The sequence below is a fragment of the Neoarius graeffei genome, chromosome 3 (assembly GCF_027579695.1).
Source record: "Neoarius graeffei isolate fNeoGra1 chromosome 3, fNeoGra1.pri, whole genome shotgun sequence".
Taxonomy (NCBI): Eukaryota; Metazoa; Chordata; class Actinopteri; order Siluriformes; family Ariidae; genus Neoarius; species Neoarius graeffei.
Window position 1 is genome coordinate 23,701,514 of NC_083571.1, and position 22,627 is coordinate 23,724,140.

The window sequence follows — 22,627 nt, forward strand, 5'->3', positions numbered from 1 at the left end:
TGCCTTTTTGCAGCCACTTTGTTCCTAACGCGACTGTCACTGCACGTCCTTTCCTGCACTCGCCTCTCTGAGTTCAAGAACACGGTCCTGCCCACCACAACATCTGATTTGTTTGGCACAAGAGATATAGCCAATCGACACGTGTAGCTAAACGCTGTGAACTGTTTCAAGGCGGCCGTACGCGCACTCGGGCAGAAGCGGCACAAGGGATACAGCCAATCAACATGCGTAGCTAAACGCTGTGAACTGTTTCAAGGCGGCCGTACGGGCACTCGGGCAGAAGCAGATCCCACTTCAAGGTAAGGACACGCTGCTTTTGCCGCAATAAGTCACAAACACACAAGTTGCAAAAGCACAACATCATTATATGTTTACATTCTTCATCTACTACTCGTTAAAATTGTCCATTTGCATCTGTGTAGCCAGGCAAACTTAGCTTACGGAAGGAAGCACTTGAATTAGCCTACAACCAACTAGTCTCGCTGAAACTACATGTAATGCTTCCTTCTCTATAATCCTCACAAATTGGGAATATTAGGCTCGGGCATTAAAAGCATTAGAATGTAGATGGTTACTTGTTGTTACATAATAGGGAGTGATGGCCTACTTTGTTTGATTTTACTTTTTAAAAAATGCTGCAGGCAGCTCCCTACACTTGATTTGTTATTTAAGAAAAACTACTTGAAGTTGGTAAGTCTTACTTAGTTCTTAGTGTAAAAGAATCCAGAGTGTATTTTCATATATTTTCCACTGAAAATGGTGAGCTGTAATATAGTAGGGAGTGATTTATTTTTTTATTGGTGAATATTTATTTTATTTCTCATTTTATTCTAACTAATGTTTGACTTTATTGTACAAATGCTGCTGGCATCTCCCTGCACAAAATTTCATGTTCAATTTTACAATTAAACATACATTTCATGGATATGAAGGTCTGTGTCAGTGTGTGCTATGTTTAATTTCATGTGAATTATAATGTTTACATTTATCGGTTGCACATATCGGTTATCGGCATCCCAATTCCATAATAATCGGTATCGGCCCTGAAAAAACATATCGGTCGATCCCCAGTTTTGATGAAATCAACGGAATTAAAAGCAGGATTAATGGGGGCTTCCAGAATAAAAAGAAAGAAAAGACAATTCCGTGCTAACAATATTTGCCCATTGTTAAGGCCCCGGTCACACCGCCCGAACTTTGCTGGAGCGTTCCTGGAGCGGTGAAAAAAATTCACCGCTCGTAACCGTTCACCACCGTTTAACAAAAGTTGGCCCCCGTTAAAGCAATGCCGTATACGCTCGGCCACCGCTGATGTTTCTCGAGGGGCCCTCCTACCGCTCCGAAAGTTTTGAGCTGCACAAAATATTGCGAGCGGTGAGGAGGGGGCAATTTTCCGCCCCGGCAAAGTTCACCCCCGCTCCACCAACGCCCAGTCAAAGTTTGGCACCGCTAGACGCAAGTTCGTGGACGCTTGGGTCCGCTAGGCCAACGCAGAAATCTTGAACGCTGGACCACCGTTGCTTCGCCAGCGTTGCCCGGGCGGCGATTAAACGTTGCACAAACTTCGGTGGAGCGGTTGTAAGCGTTTTACGAGCGGACACGGGGTTGCTGGAACGGTGTCGAGCGTTGAAGCAGCTATCCATGGCAGCGATGAACTTTGGTTTGGCGTTGGTATAGAGGTGTCGGAGCGGGACCAGAATTTGGCTATAAATACAGGGAGAAATGGACCAGGAGCTCATTTGGAATCGAGCTGCCGTTGAGTTCAGACCTCATCTATATCGAATTTGCTCAAAGTTACAGTAAAACTATCACCATGGATGCTGAGAGACTTGCTATGATTGGTGCTAAACCAACTTTATACCCCCGCCGAGCCAAAGCCCGCATGCGCAGAACGCCGCTATACCAACGCTCGCGTCACCGCTAAACCAACGCTCGCTACCGTTAAAGCAACGCTAAAGCAACGCCGGCTTCAGCGGTGCACCGCTAAGCCAACGCCCATGTTTTCGATTTTTTTCCCATTTTGTGCGCGGTGACGAGCGTTGTCGAAATTCGGCCCCCCCTCCCTACCGTTCAAGGAACGCTCCAGCAAAGTTCGGGCGGTGTGACCGGGGCCTAAAGCTCCAAAAGTCCGCCGATGCAGTGCTAAGCGGCAACAGAGACAACACCACTGGGAGGTCAGTTTTGGCGGTTCTTTGGAGTGTACAGGGACGGATCCAGCCCAAGAATCTGACAGATACACGTTTGCAGAAATATTTTCACTAATTTTACCAGATCGCTATGGATTTTCACAGGGGCGTAGAGCACGCCGAGGTCTTTCTAAAGAGAGCAGCCACGGCCCACTACGACCGGAGCTCAGCCTGGTCTATTGGTTGAGCGTGGCTGTAGCCCATGTAGCCAGCTAGCAGTAAAGTACACAAACGCCCCATGACTGATGCCAAGTAGTGCACGTATATTTCTGCACGTGCATCGGTCTGGATCCGTCCCGGATATATTATCAGTGTCTTACGTGGTGAATTGTAATCGGTATTCCGATGTGTTGTCGGCTCGTCCGCATATATTGGAAGAAACATGGGTAACAAAGAAAACACCGATATTAAAGAACAACATCACAGATGGATTAAGAGACAGAGCATTCGACTGAGCTTCAGGCACGGTCGACTACACTCCAGATAAGAGAATTACTCAGAACATTTTGCATGAAACTCACTCATTTTAAATTTCTGAAGTTTTATTTCATGGTAGTTTCAGTTATGTCCTAGGAAAGTGAATTGACCAGAAAGAGGGATAACTGCTATGCAGACAGATGAACCAGTCAGTGTTGAAATCCAGACAGTTGTTTTCGAAGACAAGATTATCCAGTGTTCTTTGTTGGGAGATGAAAGCGTCTCATTAGATGATTTGTTCAAACTCTACTAGCAAAACCACAATGTAAGCAGAGGATGTAAACAGCCCAGTTGCTCCAAGCTTCCACTACGCTACGTCATAATAAAAATTCATTTTTCTAGAACACTGTTTGGTCTCCAAAAACGAAAAGGTTTGACTGTTGAAATATACGAATATTTTTACTTAAAGGTCCCATGGCATGAAATTTTCACTTTGAGGTTTTTTAACGTTAAAATGAGTTCCTCTGACCTTCTTAAGTCACCCCAGTGGCTAGAAATTTCATAATGTGTAAACCAAACTATGCCCAACATTTGAGAATGGCGCGTCAAAATGGCGCGTTGATAAACTCTTCCCTTTACTACGTCAGCAAGGGAGATGATCTCCACGCCCCCCCCCTCTGGATTCCCACCCACTGTATGGATTGCCCCGCCCAGTTGTAGTGAGGAGACCATAGAGGACACAACATGGCATCACTTAAGCGAGCGAAACATAGAAGTTGCGCTGTACATGGATGTGACAACACAGAAAGGAGTCTGTTTTTACTGCCGACGGGAGAGCCCCTGAAGACGCAGTGGCTTAATTTTATTTACTCCAATAATACGCCGTCGAGTCTACCTAAGACAGTGTATGTTTGTCGGAAGCATTTTCCTGATGAATGTTTCCACAACTTGGGACAGTACAGGGCAGGTTTTGCACATCAACTGTCACTGAAGCCTGGGTCCGTACCAAGCATCCCTGCCGCATCAGCCACAAACACCGAACAAGTAAGTGTATAACTGGTCGTTTTGCCGTGTTTTAAAATCGGTGCGTTAGCCTAGCAATGGCTACATTAGCTGTGCAGCTAACTGCTTCCTGCTGTTAGCCAGGTAATCTGCGCTACAAAACTAAAAAAGCATGCAGCATGCTCTGTTAAACTGAGTTTAGTCTGGAAATTAACTAACTTATGAGCTTATGTTTGACTATTGCTCCGCAATGCATGTCTTCTGTTGGATAAGCGATATGTTGTTGTAGTTGCTGCTTCTATCCTCTTTGGTTATGGAGTGCGTATTCAAGCCTAGGGTTTATACGTTCGTAAACTACCACTCCGAACACTCACACTCTCTGTTCTCTGTGTCACGTTGAGTTTACGAAAGGAGTCCGAGGGAGAACGGGGTTTTGTCTTAGCAGCGAGGCTACAGGTGCTGATAGCAGCGAGTGTGCGCGCGCGCGCAGCTTGGTCAAGCCCCTCCCCCCATGGCCCGCCCCCACCCTCTACCCTTCCCCGCCTCCTGCTTCTCATTAGCAAAACGACGCACTGGGAAAAGCGCTGAAATGGGGCTTTCTCCCAGGAGGCTATATTTACGTGCCGAGGGTTCATTTTGAGAAAGGCTGCGGATATAACATCCGGAAGCCTCCACGAGCCCGTTTAAAGCATCAACAAACCACCATGCCATGGGACCTTTAACATAAGCTTAAAAGGTAAATCCGCTGGAGGATCCCTTTAACCATCCCTTGATGGCTACGACGACAAAGGATCCAATAAATTAACGGCATCACCGGAAATCGCACCAATAAAGCCCAGCTGAAATCTTTATTGTCTACAGCAGTGGTTCTTAAAGTGAGGTTCAGGAAGTGTGACCTGGGAGATGTGCGATTTGTATTTATTTTACTTATTTGGTGGTACAAATCAAATAAATCACAATTCACTAACAAAGCTGTGAAGTTTATGATTGGGTTCTTATCGACATGAGCCAATTTCACCAGACTATTCACTTCAGTTTTATTCCAAATGTCATCAACCCAAAAGCAAGTACATTTAAATAATGGTAATATTTGGCGCAGGTTATTGCATTAATGTTAATGCAAATGCAAGATGTAAAGAAAGTAGCATGAAGAGACATGGGCTAGGACACCATTCATGATTTGTATCATCTGGCAGACGATGGATTAGTTGCATAGACCCTTACTGTTCAAATTTTACAAGGAAGCAAAACGGTACACGTTATTCCATATGTGATGTGGTATCAGTCACAGTCTGTCAGAGTGGGGAAGATGTTGCCCTGCTACAGGAAAGCCAGTTTTTGATATTTAAACTGGTCCATCATTAAGGAAAACAGTAAGGTGTGGATATTTTTTGCAGCCCGATAACCTCAAAATCATCCAGGCAGCAAACAACCCTCACAAGTAGAACTTCCCAGATATTAAATTGTCATTTGGTGGAAAACCATGGTGGTTATAAACAGATCTGGGCTGATCCACAACATACTGCCATCATCAGGAGGAGGAAGATTGATAAATTATTAAATAAAACCAAGGCATGCCTTGTTTACTACAACATGTTTTTTTTTTTTTGGGGGGGGGGGGGGGGGGGGAGAAAAATTTTGAATTCGTACACTAAAGAGAACACACATCCCATTTCTAACACACCTCAGTCATGAGCCATTGCTTCTGCTTCAAGCCGATGTCCAACAGCTTGGTCTCGTCCAAAATCTCATCCAGAGTTAGGGGATGAGTGTCTCCTCTCTGATGCCTCGTCTGGGGGGTGAGAGAGAGCGTCAAGGGATAAAGTCTGCATTCAATTTAATTAGTGCTGTGTCAGACAGACAGACAGACAGACAGTAGCAAGCCTAGTGAAAAAGTGAAGTCACACTAGAAGGAATGACAAAAACCCAAAGAAAGAAAGAAAGACTGACACGCCGATATGTGCATTCCTGTGTATCTATGTGCACGCACACACCCATTACAGCATGGCATAAACTCAAACAGGATGCTCCGCTTGTAGGCCGGTAGCTGTAACTTGTATATTTCACTCTCGTGGCACTACATAATTTTTACGTAGAATGATTGATAACGATATGTGACCCCTCACCGAATCCAGAGACGCATGTTGGCTGAAACGAATCCGAGATAATCGCAAAAGAAGCATTTTTTTTTTTCGAAATTTGTGATTTTTGTTTTTTTTTTTCCATCATGTGCAAGTTGAGATCTTGAAGAATGCAATCAGTATTTCAGATAATAGATTGTTTTGTTGGAAAAGCATACATTTTTTGTTGCAAATTGTCTCGTTTTTGTCAGGACTGTAGCCTGCTGGGGGGTGTGGGAAAATTACCATATGGGCCATTCACATGATGATTTAGGCCCAGGTTTACATTAGACCGTATCAGCGGATCATCAGATTAACGTTTTTAAAACGATTAGTGTGCACACAGCAATACCAATACACGATTTGCGTGCACACAGCAATACCAATACACGGATACGCTCGGCTCCGCAGGCATCCTGCGCTCCAAATCACTCCGCCCTGAACAGCGAGTGCCCTCTGGAGGGTGCGCACTCCGGCCTTGCGCAGCTCACAGAGCGCGCGAGTGAAGTACACAAGCTGTGATTCGGGACTGAGCCGCTGTGTGTGTGATCTCAGCGCATATCACTTACCACTTGCAAGTGGAAGGATGGCAAGCCTAAAGACAATCATAACTACACAATGGGCAGTATTTGCATCAGTATTTGCAGTATTTTCATACTTTTATACTCTTTAATGAAAGGTGATACAAGGCGGAAGTCCGCGCCGTTTTTCAGCAGTCGCGTCACATGACCAACGCCAGCGAATCAGGAAGGTGGATGTCACAGTGACGTTGTCCAATGAGACGCCAGCTAGAGCTCAGCACAGCGTATCCGCGTATTCTGAATGTTTACACAGCACCGGAGCTGACACGATCTGGATTGAATACGTGGACGCTGGCGGATTCCCGTTTCCCGGCGTTTCCAGGCGGTTTAATGTAAACGGACAGTGCATCCGCGAAGAAAACGAGACAGATACGGTCTAATGTAAACGTAGCCTAAGTCTTTTTTTTTTTCCGCCAATCAGCTGTATGATCCGAGCTGAGCTCGTGGCTACTTAAGCTGCATACAGGCATGTAATTTCACTATGGAATGAGCAAGTTAAACAGAGCGCAGAGGAGCTGAAACACCGCGAAGCAAACAGACGCACGGTATTTACATCGGAGATCACCATTTCTAGCAAAAAAAAAAAAACCCGCAACCTCGTTTTCCAGATTGAATGATCGGATGATACACGGACCGTTCTAGGATTACATTCCATCGGAGGCATTGATGTGTGCAAGGCGCCGTTTCTCTTTCTGATGGGGTAAGTTTATTAATCTAAGGCTGTGTGGTTATTTTTGCATGTAACGGAGAGTGTTGTGGTTTGGTTAAGCCTAGGTCACAACCGGACGTACGAGTTTTTGGCGTTTCCCAAATCGCTGCGTTTTTTTTTTTGTTCATGGAGAAAGACGCGCGTTGGCCGTAAGTTTGTCTTGCAACCTGAAAAAACCGTAAGCGCCCGTAGAGTTTGTTTGACATGACAAAGAACCTCTGCGGCCGGTCTGCGGCTCGAAAATCACCACGTCACACGCGCGCTCTCGTGCGTTTCTTGCATGTAGACCAGCCGTAGGAGCACGTATGGCCGGTTGTGACCGAGGCTTTACATGAAACTAGCGTTGTGTTAGTTGTGTCATCATCGTGCTCCCTTTCTTACGGTGCGAGTAATTTTTCAACCACAAAACGTTAAAGTATACTTTAGGACTTATTTTTGTACTTCATAATTGTTTTGGGCATACTTTGCATGGAAGGAAAATTGACGTGGTGATCTTTGTTTACATGAAAGTAGCATCGTGCTAGCTCGTAGGGGGCAGGGCTTTCCTTAATGTCATGCAAATGAGCACCATTATGTGCCCGCCCTACACCCAGAGTAGCTGAGATGGAAAACTTTGAGAGCGATTTTCTCCCTTTTCTGATTTAAGAGGTATGCAGTTTCAAAAGGCCACACATTCTTCAAATATTGTCAGATCTCCATATGGAAGGCATCATTGGAAAGCTTAGAAACTGTTTTTTCTGAATCTGTCAATAACTCAAAATGCCCCCGGGCTGACATGTGTCCCTGGATTCCGTTATCTGACACATATTTAGAACGTAGAATAAAAAGTTCTCCATTCAAAACCACGCACACTGATAGTTATAGCACCTTGAAATGTTCAAAATTAGCGCGATGAAGAGTAATCTAGGTCAGCTTTCCAGCCAATGAGCGAGTGCCTAAGTAGGCCGTGATGTAGTATAAACAAAGACGGCTGCGCCCACGGAGGGCAGCGTGGAGAGAAAATCGCCAAAAAAACCCTTCTGCAGCAAAGTATAAATGTCTTATGCACCTCCCGTCAGTTGGAAATGAAGACTCTGAACCGTTTTCGAAAAAGAGGTGGGATACATTCCGTAAATGTTGTTCTGACTGGAAGGAAACTGACGGGATTGAGCGGACAATTGTCGAGAACACTGAACCACTACAACATCTGGAATGTGAAGATCTACCGAGCGGTACAGGCTTTCATCCTACTTGTTATCGACGGTTTGTCGACAAGAAGCGAATAGCTGCCGCTAGAAGGAGGCAGACAGCCAAAGCGGAGTCGGCTCAACAGAGGATTTCCTCTCCAAAACTAGTATGATCTAGAACAGAAGGTTTTGGCCAACAACAACTACAGCACACCAAAAGGAGGAAAACAGAAACAACGCTTGGATAGTCTGGTACAGAAAAAAGCCACATATTACCACCTGTCTGCATAATATGTAAGAAAATCGACAGATTTATCACAGCCAAGGGTAAAAGAACAAGAGCTAAACTTGTAAAAGCTGAGACAGTTGATGGAGGTAAGTAAAAAGACAGTTGTTAAAATAAATCCTATAAAAAGTCATAAAATCTTAATGGCTGGCCCAACCAATCTATTAAATACATGTAGGCCTAATGAGGGATGTAAACCCCCAAGCTTGTTCCAAATTAAATAGGTTTTATCAAAATTGAATTTTTTCATGAATAAAGAATTCATAGGCTAAAACGATATGATTTGACCACATGGCGATTTCTTTTGTTGTGATTTTTGTTGGCATTTGATGAAACTTAGGCATATTGTTTTATTTACTTTTCTAGGTTTGCTGCGAAATGCTGCCGAGGCAAAAAAAAAATGATGAAAGCATGCTTGTACATATTCGTGAAAAAGACTGTATAGCAATTGAGGTCTGCTACCACTGACCATGCTATGCTGACTACACCAAGTTTCTTACAAGAAAACAACCTGCTGGGTAGGTTTATCTTTCAGAGATGATATTATTGATGGATACAGTTTGAGGTAGTTGCTGGGTAATATGCATTTTTATGCAGGGGTCTAATAGAATGAGTTATAGCACTATTCATCATAACCAAGATGCCGTCACTTACAGTTAGGTCCATAAATATTTGGACAGAGACAACATTTTTCTAAGCTTTAATTCAGTGGGTTGAACAAAATGATTGCATAAAAATGTGAGGAACTAAAGCATTTTTTTTTTTTAAACACAATCCCTTCATTTCAGGGCTCAAAAGTAATTGGACAAATTAAATAATTGTAAATAAAATGTTCATTTCTAATACTTGGTTGAAAACCCTTTGTTGGCAATGACTGCCTGAAGTCTTGAACTCATGGACGTCACCAGACGCTGTGTTTTCTTCTTTTTAATGCTCTGCCAGGCCTTTACTGCAGCGGTTTTCAGTTGCTGTTTGTTTGTGGGCCTTTCTGTCTGAAGTTTAGTCTTTAACAAGTGAAATGCATGCTCAATTGGGTTGAGATCAGGTGACTGACTTGGCCATTCAAGAATATTTCACTTCTTTGCTTTAATAAACTCCTGGGTTGCTTTGGCTTTATGTTTTGGATTATTGTCCATCTGTATTATGAAACGCCGACCAATCAGTTTGGCTGCATTTGGCTGGATTTGAGCACACAGTGCGTCTCTGAATACCTCAGAATTCATCCGGCTGCTTCTGTCTTGTGTCACATCATCAATAAACACTAGTGACCCAGTGCCACTGGCAGCCATGCATGCCCAAGCCATCACACTGCCTCCGCCGTGTTTCACAGATGATGTGGTATGCTTTGGATCATGAGCTGTACCACACCTTCGCCATACTTTTTTCTTTCCATCATTCTGGTAGAGGTTGATCTTCGTTTCATCTGTCCAAAGAATGCTCTTCCAGAACTGTGCTGGCTTTTTTAGATGTTTTTTTAGCAAAGTCCAATCTAGCCTTTTTATTCTTGAGGCTTATGAGTGGCTTGCACTGTGCAGTGAACCCTCTGTATTTACTTTCATACAGCCTTCTCTTTATGGTAGATTTGGATATTGATATGCCTACCTCCTGGAGAGTGTTGTTCACTTGGTTGGCTGTTGTGAAGGGGTTTCTCTTCACCATGGAAATTATTCTGCAATCATCCACTACTGTTGTCTTCTGTGGGCGTCCAGGTCTTTTTGCATTGATGAGTTCACCAGTGCTTTCTTTCTCAGGATGTACCAAACTGTAGATTTTGCCACTCCTAATATTGTAGCAATTTCTCGGATGGATTTTTTCTGTTTTCGCAGCTTAAGGATGGCTTGTTTCACCTGCATGGAGAGCTCCTTTGACCACATGTTTTCTTCACAGCAAAATCTTCCAAATGCAAGTACCACACCTCAAATCAACTCCAGGCCTTTTATCTGCTTAACTGAGAATGACATAACGAAGGAATTGCCCACACCTGCCCATGAAATAGCCTTTGAGTCAAGTGTCCAATTACTTTTGGTCCCTTTAAAAACAGGGTGGCACATGTTAAGGAGCTGAAACTCCTAAACCCTTCATCCAATTTTCATGTGGATACCCTCAAATGAAAGCTGAAAGTCTGGACTTTATGCCCATGTCCATTATATAACTATAACTTGAATACATTTCAGTAAACAGGTAAAAAAACAAAATTTGTGTCCGTGTCCAAATATATATAGACCTAACTGTACATCCCCACTAGAAATTATTGATTCAGCATGTGACGAAAGTGCCCAAATGTCCCCCAAATAATGAGGCCACTCTGAGAAAAAAAAAAAAGTGTAAAAGAATGAGAAATATCGAAGGAAATATTATTACCTATTCATTATTTCTGACAATCATAGAATTTTTATTCACTTATGTGCAGGTATCTCGTGGAGAACTTTTATCACATAGTTGGATACATATTTGAGACCAGAAAAACCATTTCAGAAAGTAGTTTCAAGATAGTTTCCACGAAAGTCATTTTCTAGGCATTCTACGCGTTACAGCTATTGGCCTATTGGGTCCGATTCACACACTGCAAAAAATTTAAATCTTAGGAAGTTTATTTGTCTATTTTCAAGTCAAAACATCTAGCCACCCTTATTATAAGACATAACTGCCCAACAAGCAAAACCTCATCGAGCTAGAAAGGCTAGTTTTTAGACAGTCCATCTTGAAAATCTTGTATAGACAAAATGTCTTGAAAAAGTCTTATTTGGAGCACCTTTGAAAATAAAACAAGTTTTTTTTAAAACAAGTACGTACATTTTGGACATTTGTCAAATGCGGTTCATCTTGTTTCAAGAAAAAAAAAAAAAAAAAGTATGCTTGTTTTGGACTTTACCGAAATGAACTTTACCGAAATCTTTCATTACAATTCAACTCCACCTTACATATCCTAGGTTTACTGCGACTGTTTTCTCAGTCATTCAGAGTGAGCTCCTTCTAGATGCTGTACATCCTGGGTGCCCACTACGTCGATCGCGATCGACCGGTCGATCTCGAAGGCAGGGATGGTAGATCTCATGATTGATATGTAAATATTAATATATTTGTTATGAAATTAAAAAAAAAAAAAAAAAAAAAAAAAAAAAACACGTCGTGGTCATTTTTTACATGTAAACAAATTCGCTTTTTCCCTGAAGCGAAATGTCAGCCAAGCGCTGCATCAAAAAAAAAAAAAAAAGTTACATTAGGTTACCATGACAACCAGTAAAATGAAACTGCTGGTTTCAAAGATGCAGCGCCGTGATTTAGGAAACTTCCGAAACCTCGCCTCGGAGCTGGAGATGCAAGGGAGGGCGTTTGCGCAACTTAACAGTGCGCGCTACACTGAGCAGATTGAAATTCTCCAGTCAGAGTTTGAGAAGCGATTTCAAGGCTTTGCTTTGCTTGAGCCACTAGCTACATTCATGTGCCACCCATTCGGGGAGGATACTGAGGTGGATTCCCTCGCCTCAAAAGTTGCGGCACTGTTTCAGCTGAACACGTCTGCCGTGCAAGACAAGATGCTGATGCTGCAGTCTGACACAGAGTTGAAGTCCAGGGCGCATGGGCCGTTTTGGAATTTACTCACGGAGGCGAAGTACCCGAACATGCGGCAATGTGCCACCTCCTTAATCGCATTGTTCGGCTCCACTTATTTGTGCGAGTCGGCCTTTTCGCATATGAAGATCATTAAGTCTAAATACCGCTCCAGTATGTCCGACGATCATCTCGAGGCCTGCTTGAGGCTCGCTACCAGCAGCTACTGTCCGGACTATGCAGCCCTCTTTGACTCCCTCCAGTGCCGATCATCATCGGATTAAGATCTGATTTAGGGCCTACATCAGTATGCTATGTATTAATGTTGTGCTGTTGCTAAGTTCCACAGTTAAAAAAAAAAAAAATTAAAAAAGCATAAAAGAAGGAAAAATGTTTTTATATAAAATTGTTGTAAATGTCAAATCTCTGTCTAGCAGGCTATACAAAAGTCAATTGATGTGAACAAAAATGTTTTGGGGTTTACAATGCCTGTCTGGATGCATTTAACTTTTTTTTCCTAAACATAGCCCATTTTTTTTTTTTTTTTACAGTGGGCTTGTTTCATGTTTACTTATTAGTAGTTTGTGGTTTATAAAAGTTAACAGTGATTTGAACAAAAATACGTTTAGGAGTACAAAGCTTATGCATTTAACATAATTTGAATGTAAATTTCAGTCACCTTTTTGTATGCATGTTTGCATATTATTAAACAAATTGCATATGAATGTTTATAATCAAAAAAAGTGTCATTATTTTGTTATTATTATTATTATTATTATTAGTAGTAGCAGCAGCAGTACTAGTAGTCATAGTAGGCCTAGTAGTGGTAACAACCTAGTCCGAGTAGATCATATTAACATGGTCATTTTAAAAGTAGCTCGCGAATCAAAATATTGTGGGCACCCCTGCTGTACATACTCTAGACCAGACAAGTGCCTTCAAAAAGGCTATGAGTGAGTGGAGGGCGTTTTAGTGAGGTCTTTTTGGAATGCTGTGAGTTATGTTGTGGTTTTTTTTTTTTGGTTGGTTGTTTTTGTTTTTTTTTGTGCCTGATCTTGTAAACCCCTCGTACACATGAATAGTCAGTGCCCCCAGAATGCACTGTTGCTTTGGCGTTGTGTAAGCACTGCAAGTCAAAATGCATAGACTTTTTTTTTTTGGTGCCTGAGGTCCTGGGGAACTGGAATCTTAAAGGGGAACAGAGGGCAATATATAGAGTAAATATAACAATAAAACACACATTGATGAACCTTATTCAAGACTTACAAAAGTTTTTTGTTCTAAGGTTGGAAAGTTATAGTGTTTTGAAAGTAGCTCGAGCAAACTATTTCCGCAGTTTGAACAGCCCGCCATGATATTAATTTTATCCAATCAGAATGCACGTTCATTTTCTCTGCGTAACACTCATGACGCATGTATGTGCCCAGTTGTGTTGGCTCATTGAGGTTGGGAATAGCACGTGTGAAATACCTGTTTCTGCCTCTTGCGACGATTTCGCAAGTCCACGGGCGGCGCCTATCTCATTGCAGCAAATAAATTCTGCTGGACTCGTGAGCAACTCCACGTTACATTTTCCGCACGAGCACCACGCCGTGTCACCTGCACGCAGACGCACTGCCCCACGCTCGCCACGCCCATGGTCAGCATCAGTCTCATCCTCGCCGTCATCCGAGCTTTCTTCTCTTATTTCATCACCAGAGTCAAGAGTACCTCTCCTAGGTTCAAACTGGTACCATTCTAAGCCATAGCCTGCTTGCAGGGTGTCTTGCGGGATCTCTTTGTATGATTCGACAGAGCTGTCGCTTTCACTTGATGCGCCCGACACCATGATTACACGCTTATCTCCTCTATTTCGGAGAGTTCCGCTAGTGCAGTGGGTAGCGCTGACGTCACGGTCTTTTAAAAATGGCGACTCTTGTGCGGTTTAGCGTACAAAGTATTATATTTACAATTACCACGATATTTCGTTGTTTTCTAGTACATAAATTTGATAGAATACTTAAGAATACGTTACTTTGTCACATCAGCAACTGTATATATTATATTTTGTACCCCTTTAAGAGATGTTTTAATGTTGAAATGGGAAAAAAAATAAAACTTGTTGCAATGCTACACATGTCGTCAACTTGATTCAAGATAGTCTCTGGTCTCATATCTAGAGTATTTTACTAATTACAGGTCACAAAAGGGGAATCTTAAGCTAGCAATGCTTAGTTGTAGAATTTAACAATCCTAATATTAGTATATTTATCTTAAATTCAGTTTTTACTGCTAAGACTTTGTCATGAATTTAAGTGAAATACCCTTAAAATGAAATAAATAAAAATGACTTGAATGGCTAAATGTAAGAAATACAATCTTGTTATAAGAACTATTTTGATTATTTTGAGTTAATCAGATCTCGCATAATAAAGTTCCCCAATCTTATTTTGGAATTATTTCATCTAAAAACAGGTTAGATTTTTCATCTTACTTTAAAAAATCTTACCAAGTCAAATTTGACTAGTTCCATTGGCAGATTTTTTTCACCTGATTCAAGCAAATATGCTTTGTTTTAATCTTTTATTTCTTATTTTTGAAAGGCCATTTTTTGCAGTGCAGACTGCCGTCCGGCAAAAATCCGAGCTAATTGTGACCATCGACAAAAACACCTGCTGTTCTCCAAAGCACTAAAAGCCCACACTTGCTCGCTGTTTCACATACTGTATATTTATGTTCGTATAGTTTTCAGGACTTCAAATATAAAATTCTCATGAGCATTTATTACTACAAGAATCTAGTTTCAGGAAAGACTCTGGTATTCCTCAAAACAGCACTATTACAATAGTGACTGCACTAAAAAGAGTATAACTGATGCGGTGGCACCTGTTACTCTCACGAGACCATGGATCTGTGCCTAGAGAGTCTCGTTTCAGTCAGCATTGTTACAAACAGCGCCTGTTGGGACTACAGAGGCCTATGCAGGAGTGACCATCATGGTTGCGGTCACTGCACTTGAAGGCACCGTCCTCCTCACTTCTCTTCAGCAGCTAACCTCAGCTTCCCTTTTTAGACCTCTATAGTTCCAGCCTCCAGCAAGAGTGTTTGCTTGCAATGTCCTCCCACCTCTTGATGTGCATGTTCAGGGATTTCATGTCTCTTGCGGACTTCTTTGAAGCGAAGGTGGGGCCATCCTTGCACTCTCTTGCCAGAGGACAACTCCCCGTACAGCAGGTCTTTTGGGATCCTCCCATCCAACAAGTGGTGTATGTGGCCCAGACAGTCACTACGTTTACATGCACATAGAGAGAATCGAATTTCTGCCGTTGCTCGACTGAAATCGAAGTTCAAAATGCCATGTATACACCTTAATTCGGCTGAAATTGAACCGAACTTGATTTCTCGGAATCGAGCTACACGACCTAGTTTATGCGATTTCTGCCGAGCTACTTTGTGCATGTATACCCTATCGAGCTAGTTGTCGAGCTACTTCCGGAAGTGACGAGTGACGAGACCACAAGCGGGAAACACAACAGCCTCGGTCGGCATGACAACAGTAGTAGCGAGCAGCAGAAGAGGTCCGGAGGAACAAACGAAGAAGAGAAAATGGCGATGTAGAGCTCTCTGAAGTGTGGGTGGAGCAGAGAGGATGGCAGGACAAAGCTTCTGGTACTAATAGGCTTTTTATTGTCAGACTTTTCAATTTAACAGCCTACTTTTATTCTTGAGAGAAGCGCACGCACACGCGCGCGCGCTGTGTTCTAGTCCCGGGATGAGCTGTCCCCTCTGCTCTCCCTCTGCCTCCTTAAATAGGGCGCGGTTACTGGGAAGACACACAAACACAGGTTAATTACCGTCAGGTGAAGTGATTCAGCCACTCACCTTCACTGGCTCCGCCCTCCTGTCACAGACCGGCGCTTGACCACGCCCCCACTGCCACAGGCAAGCAGAAACGTGCACTTCTGGAGCAATGAGGAGACAGAGTTCATGCTCATTCAGCTTAAGGAGCTGAATATATTAAAATTCATGGACGGGAGAAAAACGCGCAATGGAGAACACGGAACTGATAACTTTGTTTACACTCTTGAATAGCTCTTCTTCATGACGACAACCGGAAGTGTACCAACACGATGGGGCGTGTTGCGCCACCTGTGGCTCGGGTGCACAATGCACCTCACACAATAGCCCGATTTCATTGTGTGCATGTAGGATTGGATTTCTCTGGCACCCTGCTGGGACCTTCAGCTCGATTACCGACAGCAGCTCGATTTGGATGTGCATGTAAACGTAGTCAGTGAAGGCAACATTGTTGAAGCAGGGTGAAGAGGCTGGGTATCTGGGTGTTGGTCAGGACCTCATTGTTTGTAACGGTCAGTTTACCTGATGTCCAAGATGCATCTCAGACTATGAAGGTGGAAAGCATAGAGACACCGCTCTTGTCTGGAGTACAGGCTCCAGGTCTTGCTGCCGTAAAGCAGCATGCTGAGGATGCAGGCCCTGTAGACTGCAACCTTGGTGCACGTTATCAGCTTTCTGTTATCCCAGACTCGCTTTGTCAATGTGGCGAACGTTGAGGCTGCTTGTCCAAGCTCTCTATTGATCTCAAGTCTAAGGAAAGACTGCCCGTGATGGAGGAGCCAAGTATGTGAACTCATCGACTACCTCCAGCTTGTAGTTGTTCATGGTGATTTGGGGGGTGCTCATGTGCTCAACACCTTGATCCAGCACATTTGTCTTTTTCAGGCTGTTTGTCAAGCTGAAGTCCTGGCAGGCTCTTGAGAAGCTGTCCATGAGGCATTACAGTTGCTCTTCAGAGTGTGTTGCCAGTGCCGTGTTGTCTGCGAACACATCCCTGATGAGTATTTCACAGACTTTCGTTTTCACTCTCAGCCGGGACAGACTAAACAGCCTCCCATCTCATGTGGTGTGGAGATGGACACCGTCAGATGATCTTCCAAAGATATGCTTCAGTATGACTGCGAAGAAGATGCCAAACAGGCTTGGAGCAAACACACAGCCTTGCTTCACACCGCTGCAGATGCTGAAGGCCTCCGAAGAAGAGCCGTCGAACTGAATTATGCCCTTCATGTCTGTGTGGAAGGACTGAACTATCCTGAGAAGCCTTGGGGGACAACCAATCCTGGTGAGGGTTCTGAACAGGCCATGTCTTCTCACAAGGCTGAAGGCCTTTGTGAGCTCAATGAAAGTGATGCAGAGTGGTTGTCTTTGCTCTCTGTATTTCTCTTGAAGCTGTCAAAGGGCCACGTTAACTTTGTTCTTTTCCAATAACAGCATGTCCCCTGAAGCGTTTTACTCCCTGTATACCACAGCGTAATACTATAGTTACATTTAATGCTGTGGAATGCCATCACTGTTACCTACATTATCAAAGCTATAGAAGAGACCTTTTCTCCTCTCTTGATATCAAAGACAAAGAAATGCAGCTTGCCATGTTACAGAGAAACCACAAAGCCCTCTGTCCCATTTTGCTATATTGGAAAACTGCTTACTGCTTTACTGCATCAAAGCACCTACACTGCAGAGTCCTTCCACAAATGCCTCCTTGGAGAAAACTTCTAATAAACCATAAGCAGTTACTTTATATATTAAAAAAAAAAAAAAAAGTGGTACATCTGCCATACAAGTCCCCGTGCATGTTAATGATTACGCATTAGAACGAGTACCTTAATATAAATCTTGCAGCTGGAACTGTCAGAAAATCAACCAACCCCTTCAGAATTGAGAATTCTACAATACCGTGCTATTAATCTATACATAGTATTGTTCAAAGTTGTACTCGAATCTGACATATACTGTATATTTACATTCCTTCATCTTGAGTAAGGTGTTTTATCCTGGACTGGGTCACGGTGAATCCCGGGAACGCTAGATGTGAGCAGGGCTTTGAACCAGTTCAAGGAACGAAAACGAAAACCGGGAACTTTTTCTATTTCACATGGAACAGAAACGAAACCAGAAACTTTATTATTTTTTAAATGTTCCGGAACAGAAACGCTTATTAAAAATAATGGTAACCGGTTAATACCGGTTTTTATTTCGTCCCTCAAAGTTTCCGTAGCCTACAAATAAAAAAGTCATTCTTCTCCTGCGCAAGTTTCTATGACCCGCTGGGGTTCACTTCCTGTGTGACGTTCGCTGACTGAATGGAGAGAGCGGGAGGGTGGACTACTATCACGCCTCCACATCTTAAATAAGAGGTAAATATTGCAGTCTATCGTTATTCGAAAACGTCAATTTCAAACACGATATCAATACATTTGTCCACGTTAATGAGAGGCTCGCAAACATTAAATGATGTTAACCTCTGTTAGCCTATCAATGCATAGGGCCTGACTAGCCTTTGGTAACACACTAAACGAATTATCTTTCATTTTTGGCACTTTTTCTGTTTGTGTAGATGGGAAGACATACTGAGAATCCAAATCGCCAGCATTTGAAATAATAATTGTTTTGAATTATTTCTTGTCTTATTTAATGAAGGTTGTAATAGAATTAGCCTACATTTGGCTTAAGCTGGATGAGACAGAGACATAATTTTATAGCCATTTGTTAAAACAGCTGACAGGGAACGCAATTAACCGTTCCGGGAACGAAATTTTTGTTCGTTCTAACTGGTTCGGGAACGTCTATTTAATGGTGGAACCCAAAACCGGAAACGTTAAAATTCTGTTTCTGTTCGGAAAGAACCAATAGGAAAAAAATTCTGGTTCAAAGCCCTGGATGTGAGGTCCATTAGAGGACACCATGCACACCTAGGATTGAGTTAGAGTAGGTACTTCACCTACAGTGTGGTTTGGGGAGGTGGAAGGAAACCAAAGAACCCTGGGGAAACCCACGTGGACCACATGCACAGAGACTTCGAGCACAGATAATTACTAGAGCTCAGGAGCGAACCTGGGACCCTGGAATGGTCTGTCTGCTTCACCTTGCTGCCGTATTTACAGCATTTAACACGTGAAAGCATTCAAGATATTAGTGCGACACACACTAACAGCTTTATACCCCAGATGGTCAGATTCTTCAACACCTACCTCAACTAAGACCATCTGTCTTCCCAGATGCCATGTTTACTTATTTATACTCTGCTGGTTAAGCTGCATGTAATTTGCACAGTCGTGCAGTTGGGATGATCCTGATGATGCTCTTCAGTGTAGTTACCCAAACTGGCCTGTATTCATATGATTCTTGTCTCATGCTCACATTTTCCTGAATGGACATGATGACTTCAACATAATAGGCATATCAGATGCTCGCTGGCCATACTGTGAAAATTCTGCATGCAGATGCTCAAAGTTTCCAAATCTGTCACTGCTTAACTCTTGAATACTATCATTAGAAAGCTTATAATTTCTGCTTTCCAAAGAAATTTCTCTTGTTAAGATCTGTTCAGTACTTTGGGAGTAACAGTAGGTTGAAGTTGATACAACAGGAGTACACTCTCTGCTCGCATGATGTTGGGAAACTGCAGGTGCTTTCTGAGTCACGGGAAAGCAGTCAGGCTCGCTCGCTCTCTCTCTCCTGATCGGTTTCTGACTGGATTACTCATGAATATCAGATAACTTTTATAGGGACGTTCTCTCGCTCTCACTCTTTCTGATGAAGTATTCAGCAAAATTTTCCGTCAGCTAGTTTTGACGTTATGCTTCACGGGAGACTGTGAAGTGAGTTTTCATAGCTTTACCTACTTTTCCCCCCCAATCAAACTGATTCATGTAAATAAATAACTACTTTAGAATATAACTGTAGTTATTTTGATGAAAAAAATAGAGATCTTGGTGGCCAGAATATTTTTTTAAAAATTGTAAGTCAGAAACAGAAGTGTCAATTTCAGTTCAAATAAATGGAACTGTGTGCTGCATGTGGATCAGTTTTTTCGAGGTTCACCTTGAAAGCTGTTAATATCATTTATATTCTTTAACATAAAACACTAGTAGGCCCTACTTTTGAGAAATACAAAAGGCTTACAGAGCACAAAGAGGGTATTAGAAATAATCTTATTACTTTTTTTTTAATTGAGTGCACCAATTTAACGTTTACTTAATTAGCATAATTAATGCTAATTCAATGCTACTTTGCATAACTAGTTTACTATTATAACTATTATACTAGTATACTAATTTAAGTTTTGTATTCAGTATACAACCATCTACAGTATGTGCCTGCCAATTTCCATGTAAATATCTTGAAAAATAAAGAAAAAAAAAAAAACCCATTTGAGTTCTTTGGTTAATGAGGCCCATTTTGGACTATATGATCCTAATACAGAATATTACAGTAGTTTTCTAAAAATTAAGCTCTTTTCAATCTTTGATTTGTAACATCAAGAATGGATAAACATTTTAATTCCGTAAAAAGTATGCTGCTCTGCATTCAGTTCTGAATTCAGTGAGATCAGTTTCAAGCAATTTGGATTGAATTTAAATCTTCACCTGATAATAATAATAATAATAATAATACTTCATTTTGATTCCTTTTTGCAGCTGAAGAAGGCCTTTCTGGAAACTTGTAATACTGAAACTGTTTCAGCAATAGCATAAGGGTTGTTTTACAATCAGGTTACGCAAGCTAAAAATAACATTTAACACTTAATATCTTCAATATCAAAAGGCTTGACTAAATAAACTTGGTTGTTTATTGTAGCCCTGTGATAGCTCTATTTACCATGCAAAAAAAAAAAAAAAAATTGGTGATAACGTTATTTTTGGTGAATGTCTGGCAATGTGTGTCATATTTAGCAAAATTACTCATGTCATTTAGAAAAAGTGCTTTTTTGACCACAGGTAGCTCCAAAAGGGATGCACTTAAATCATTCTTTATACCATAAAACAAATATTTGGTTCCATATCATTGGAAACATAGTTAAGGTTTAATGTTGAATTAGGTTTAATGTTGAAGTTTTCAGACTATGTAATTGTGACAAAAAAAAGTCCTCTCCGAGACAGCTAATTTTTCAATATAAAATAACACATCTAAAATGATGATTTTCATCCTAAAATGTGGTCAAGATATTGGGACATAAATATTAGAGACAACTAACACAAAGCTTACAGCCTTATATTTAAAAGCACTATGGAAGTAGTGGATTCTGAATCGTCAAAAAAAAAAAAAAAGTTCTCTCCGAGAATCACTTCATTTGTTTCTCCCAGCCCTGCTTAAAGCTACACTTAATCTTGTTATAATACAAACTATTACACATGCTTATCTGTTCTTTAACTTGTCCTTCACTTAAAAACTGGTACAAGAACCAGTTTGAATCAATTTGAATTTTGGACCCCTGTGACACAAACTTTGTACCCTGATTGTAAAACAACCCATATGCCTTTGTAGGCATGTAACAATTCACCCAATTCGTGATTCAATTTAGAGGTCTGCGCGGGTCGGATTTTTCAGTCCCGCTCCCACCCGCGCCCGCATTGTGCAGTCCCACTCCCGCCCGCAAAGAATTATGATTTTCAGTCCCGCTCCCGCCCACAAAGAATTATGATTTTCAGTCCCGCTCCCGCCTGCCATATTTTGTCCCGCTCCTGCCTGCAAATCCCGCATGATGCAGACGTTCGCGTTATTTCTCAGGAAAGTTCTTGTCTTGACACAGCGTGATGGTGCCCCGCCCCCTACTTTGAGTGGATTTGAGCATAAATATCTACAGCTCACGTTTGTTATTATTTACCTTGTTTCTGAATTCAGCATGTAGTGTCTCTAATAATAATTAGTGCTGCGAATCGCACATTTTTGTCACATGAGAAACCATTGTAATTCTCTGATCAGCATAAAAAAGTGAAAGGGCTTGCTTTGTACCAATGTTGTTGTTTTTTTTTTTATTGCAAAGCAGAGCTAGCAAGGGAACCATGAGTGAAGTGATTTACTGTTTGCGTTAGTCTACAACTCTAATCAGAGAGACAGATTACACAGTGACGGTAGGCTTGACTCAATGCTATCCCAGAAATCCTTCCTGTAATATGCAAATTTGGCCACCTCTGATTGGACAGCCAAATTTGCATATTACAGGAAGGATTTCCTGTAATATGCAAATTATTTATTATATAAATATTAGAGTGATCAAAGGATTTCCCGTTAGGGTGATCAATGGCAAATTTAAGATGCCATTCCTCACTCAATCTGGCAATCTGACTCTCTCTGCAAATTTAGGCATCTTAAAATGTTTTTATTAATGCCAAATAAAATATCCAGCACAAATTATATATGATAGACATAAATTAATAATTTATACATTTTATTTCAAACACGTTTTTAGTTAGCGGGACTGCAGCTTATCACCTCTCCCGCCCGCGCCACATATGTGCACTCCTGCTCCCGTCCGCGTCCGCATATGTGCACTTCCGGTCCCGCCTGCAATGAGCTTTCAAAATTTGTCCCGCGCCGCACTGCTTTGCGGCAGGTCCCGCGAGTCCCGCGGGAGTGCAGGGCTCTAATTCAATTTTCCCATGGCATTTTTTTTGGGGGGGCGGGAGGCAAAATTTTTTCCTGATTTTTCATCAACTTAAATATTCCGTTTCTTTCATTTTCTTGATAACCAACAACAAATATTTACCCACATTTGTAAAGGTTGGAGTAAAAATATAATGGCCTATTAACTAAAATATTCCTTTT

General features: G+C 41.9%; 1 protein-coding gene across 1 annotated transcript in view; it reads right to left on the bottom strand.

Moving 5' to 3' along the window:
* Positions 1 to 22,627, bottom strand: part of gtf2e2 (general transcription factor IIE, polypeptide 2, beta) — a 72,619-nt gene that overhangs the window by 16,791 nt on the left and 33,201 nt on the right. Inside the window, exon 4 of the mRNA XM_060916524.1 lies at positions 5,290 to 5,397. Within this exon, the coding sequence (XP_060772507.1) occupies positions 5,290 to 5,397 (108 nt within the window). The remainder of the gene's footprint in view (positions 1 to 5,289; positions 5,398 to 22,627) is intronic.